The sequence below is a fragment of the Argiope bruennichi genome, chromosome 5 (assembly GCF_947563725.1).
Source record: "Argiope bruennichi chromosome 5, qqArgBrue1.1, whole genome shotgun sequence".
NCBI classification, from domain to species: Eukaryota; Metazoa; Arthropoda; class Arachnida; order Araneae; family Araneidae; genus Argiope; species Argiope bruennichi.
In genome coordinates this window covers 14,039,485-14,044,357 of record NC_079155.1, presented here as the reverse complement: position 1 = coordinate 14,044,357, position 4,873 = coordinate 14,039,485, and the positions used below count along the sequence as shown (strand labels likewise).

The window sequence follows — 4,873 nt, the reverse complement described above, 5'->3', positions numbered from 1 at the left end:
AATCTAAACACGTGACTTGAGGATGAAATGGCTTTGTCATCACATTTGCAAATACAGGCACACATTTGTCGAAGAAACAAGGTGAACGAAAACAAACAAACAAACAAGAAGAAAGAACAAAAGATACGATGAAAGCTGTGAAACAAAGTGTTACACGTAATTTGCTTTTGAAAAATCTTTGAGGATTTTACTTTTCGCCCTCATTTTCAGCCTACGTAGAGGCTGCCACCTTGATAAGATGCATGGTCTTCTCTTGGAACGTGTGAACTCCTTTACGCCATCTTCGAATAAATCGTCACATTTTAATTTTCATTGTTCTCATTTGCTTGAATGAGCAAAAAAATAATGAACCTGACACGTGACAAAGTGCATTTGGTCCTCATTTAAAGAACTATAAAAGCGGCTGGGATTTTGGGAAAGGATCACAGTTCACAGCTGAGATACCTCAGGAGTACAATAGCTCTCTACAACTAAGTCAACAGTCAAAATGTTTAAGGTAATTTAGAAATTCAATCAAATTATAAGAAATTATTTCATATCTTAAAATATTTCAGAAATATATATGCATTAAGCAATACAAATTTAAATTCATACTTTATAATAGTTAAAATATGGGATCTTTCTAGCCATCATCTTTTATTATAATTAAAATTAAGTCCCCACAACAGTAAACGTTTATAAATAAACTAAAAATAAAATTCCTGAATTTTGACTTTAAGCTAGAAATCAATTTTGGTAACTGAAATTTGACTTTATTTATTCAAAACTTTTTTACGAGTATAATAACTAATATTTTTTTCTATACAGGTAAAGAACTTTCTCAAAATGTTGTGGCATCAAAAGTGAATCTTTTAATAAATTAGAAACTATTTTCAAATCCTATTGCAAGTTTCATTCTGAAACTTGCAATAGGATTTGGATAGGATTGCCAGATATTATTTTGAATGTTTATTTAAAATTTTAATTTAAATTATTTCTTAACTCTTAAATAGATTTATAACTTATACATAAAAAATCTGTTTTTTTACAGGTTATCGTCCTCCTTGTTTGTACGTTCCTGTACGTTGAAGCTCAATATGCTGTGCCTGCAGTGAGTATTTTACCTTTACTATTAATCAAAAGTAACGCAAATCACTTAAAAAAGCATTCAATAAACCAAGAATCGATTAGCAAAATATCGATTTTAAATATTATTTTCAAAAGTCAGGAACAATTTTTTGATGAAGTACATTAATTGCAACAAAAGGAAGTAGCTATAATATTTAAATGAACGCTCCTGCTTCATTAAGAATGAATTAGGTATAATTAAAACACTTATAGCTTCTTATTCTAAAGGACAATACTTTAATCGTCTAATTCAATAGAAATAACAAAATTCATCCACTTTTTGTTGAGAAACAAAGCTATTTTGTTATTATTAATATTAAAATCTGAAAAATAGATTAAACATACACAAGTTGTATAATTAATTTCTTGGAAATAATTCTTGCTTCTTCCAAGCAACAGAGATGCAACGGAATTAATTGCAAACAGAGCAAGAATATGAGTTTTAATGCCTGCTCTTTTTAAATAGAATGCACTTAAAAAAAAAAGATTGATTGCAAAATTTAAAAAAAAAATGGAATATTTAAGATACACTAATTTTGAACAAAATTATTGATTGCCTATGGTTCGAGAAACTTACTTAATTGTAACAGCATAAAAGTACAATTTTGGCTGTTTACACTGCCATGAATATTTGATTGCTAAAGCAACACAATAATGATTTTTTTATTCGATTTCTCATTATTGGAAAGCAACTCTTATGCATGAAATATACTTCGTTGTTCATTTCTTTGGCCGCGATGGCCTGGTGGCATGGTCTCGGCTTCGGAGGGTTACCCGATTCCATCGACGAAATGTCGCGTAAACAGGTCTGCTGCATGTTAAATTTGTCGGGGTCAAACATTCATAAACGGGGTCAAACATAAAAACACTAATTTTTCTGTCTCAGTAATTTCTCTAATTGAAAATTCTCCGAATATGTGATTCTTGGACAATTAAATCCTAAAACTGAAGTAAAAAAATACTGAAATTTTTGAAGATGCTACAGATTTTCAGATTTAATAAACTGCAAAAGCAAACTTTATTATTTTAAATCTTCATTAAATCCGTCGGGACCAAAAGTCCTCTCATTGGTGTGGTGCGGAAGTTTGGAGAGTGGGGTGTCAGCTCAGGTGTCGTTCTCATTATCTGACTGATGTTCAAAACTACGAAGTTCGCCCCAAAATAGCTCTAGTATTGCTTTAAAACAGGACGCTAATATAACTGAACTGAATTGTGCACTTTTTTTGTTTGTCACTTAATAATCTCGTTTGATTCACAGGGTTATGACTATGGAATCCCCAACCCCTACCAGTACAGCTACAGCTCCCCCGCCATTGGCGGTCAAAGCTCCCACTCTGAATCTGGAGATGGCTCCGGACGAGTGACCGGATCTTACTCCGTTGTCGATGAAGACGGACGATCCCGAACCGTCGAATACGTCGCTGACGAAGGAGGTTTCAGAGCTAACATCATCACCAACGAACCCGGAACCAGCAACCAGGCCCCAGCTGATGTGACCATCTCTTCCAGCGCTGATGACGGATTCGGAGGTACAGAGCGTTACTTCAAAATCCTTTCAATTTCAATTAGTTAGAAAAGAAAAGATGAAAAAATAAAAACATTTAGACCACATAAATAAATCATTTGAAATTGCAGTAATTCTTTGGAAAAAGTAATCTCAATATCTTTATCTGATTTTAAGATATAAAATTAAACAAACTTTTAGTAAGCAATTAAAGAATAATTTATTAGCAGTAGAATTTTTGCACTACGATCATTTTCAATCACAAAAATTAAATGACATTTCATAGGCAATTTTCATATGAAAAATCGAATCATCCCCTTAAATCTATATCTTTTTTTCTGACACGTTTTTTTCCTTTCAAAATTGCATACTTAGGTTTCCTTTCGTTTTAAAAGCCCTAAAAAATATATTTGTAAAAATTTAAGGATTTACTATTTAGTTTGTATTAATTATTAATTTCTAACCTTCTATAATTAAGAGAAAAGTAAATTTTGGGTGTGGTAATATATTTTAGAATTCTTTGATGAAATTGATTAATGATTCTTTACATATACTTTTAAAGTCAGGAACATTATCCATTTTTTTAAATCAGCAATTATAGAGTCAGTAAAGCTCCACTATCTCTTTTGAAATGATTCAGTTATATCAACCCTTTAAACACGCATCTTCATTTCAAAACAATTTTCCATAAAAATCTCAGATATATTAACTCAAAATTTTCAATTCAGTATTTAATTTCATTATTATTTACTTATAAAAGCAAAGAGGCATATATAGCCCTGTAAGGTTAATATATGCCAAATGATACCTTAGAAATTTAATTTAATGTGCATATTATTGTCTTTATCAATTAATTTGCTTAATATGTATTGTTCCCATTTACTCACTCTGCTTATGTTTGGTTACAGGACTCACCTATGGTGGTGCTCCAGCTGCTGCTCCTTATGGTGCTCCTTATTAAGGTGGACTGTAGATCTTGCAATTTAAAAATATATTCAGTACCTAGAAGCGGTAGCAGCAATCTTCAGTTTCTCCAAATTCTGCTTTAGGTGTACTGCGGTCTGCGCGTTGTCTCGTCGTCTTCTTACTCGTCGTAATTGTAAATTAATTTATAACGAACAGAAATGGTCCAAGTTTTGTCTCAATAGCCTAAGAACTAAAAATTCTACAATCAATCAACTAACTCCCTTTGCGTTTCTGCTTGTTTCAGCGAATTCTCCCCTTTGTACTGTCTACAGTGTCTCCGCTTGTTTCTTAGAACCATTCTTTAATATCTGCAATTCAAAGCCGAAGAAACTTTATATGGGACGATTTTGAAATATCAAAATAGTTCTCAGTCAAAATTTTACCCTTATTATGAAAAACTGGCAACTTAAACGAACAAGTTGAAGAAGAATGGTTTCCATTCCCACCAAAGACTATTTGTATTTATGTTCATAATATTTTAAAGATTGTTTTGTTTTGAAAAAAAGTTTGACTTACAGTAGAAAGTCATTATGCTTTTATCCTTACGCAGCTATGCAATATTGTACAACTTCTTTTGTTAGTGTTTGATTTTCTCTGATAATTATCTTTTATTAAAGATGATTAAAGATAAATTAGATGCTCCTTAAATTAAGGTTATGTATTTTCATTAAATAAAATAACAGAAAAAGTCATTTGTAACCGTTTTTACCCGATTGTGTATTGCTTGGTGCTCTTATTAAATTGCAATACAAATTAATTTAAAAATAAGGCAGTTTTGGACTTTTAACCTTATTTTGCTATAATTAGTTTATTAGAATAATTCATAAAGGAATTCAAGGCCTATCAAAAACCTAATACGTACATTTTAAATAATTAAAAAACTTATTAACTTCTTTCAAATTTATGCATTAGAAGCAATGTAAAAGAATTCTGATATTTGAATATTTAAGCAAGAAATTCACTAATTTGAATCATCTAAAAGATCATTATATGTATGAAAACATAATTTTCAAATTTAATTTTTAAAAAAATATAAAACTGTCTTATTAAATAACAAACGTGTACAAATACTTATTCAAGTGAATCTTTTGCAATATGTAATGATATTTCTTTTAAAATCTTTTGTTCTTCCTTGTTCTTAAAAATGTTTGTAAATGTTTCTGATTTCTGCTACTTTGTCTTTCAGCTTTTTGTAAATTTTATTTGTGTTGTCTTCTATTGTTTTGCTACTCGCTATGTTGTTGCCTGAAAAGTTTTGTGTTTTTGGATTTGTACTAAACTGGATTTGAATAAATT

The 4,873-nt window shown here is 30.5% G+C and overlaps 1 protein-coding gene across 1 annotated transcript; it reads left to right on the top strand.

Moving 5' to 3' along the window:
* The first annotated feature begins 400 nt into the window (after positions 1 to 400).
* Positions 401 to 4,873, top strand: LOC129969181 (cuticle protein 10.9-like). Its single transcript, XM_056083620.1, has 4 exons — positions 401 to 496; positions 1,031 to 1,090; positions 2,366 to 2,636; positions 3,520 to 4,873. The coding sequence occupies exons 1-4, from the start codon at positions 488 to 490 to the stop codon at positions 3,570 to 3,572; spliced, it is 393 nt and encodes a 130-aa protein (XP_055939595.1). The 5' UTR covers positions 401 to 487; the 3' UTR covers positions 3,573 to 4,873.

Bases quoted from the DNA above. Each gene is read 5' to 3' on its own strand.
- LOC129969181 (XM_056083620.1), top strand. The intron at 1,091-2,365 runs GTGAGTATTTTA...TTTGATTCACAG, and splicing joins CTCAATATGCTGTGCCTGCA to GGTTATGACTATGGAATCCC. The intron at 2,637-3,519 runs GTACAGAGCGTT...GTTTGGTTACAG, and splicing joins CGCTGATGACGGATTCGGAG to GACTCACCTATGGTGGTGCT.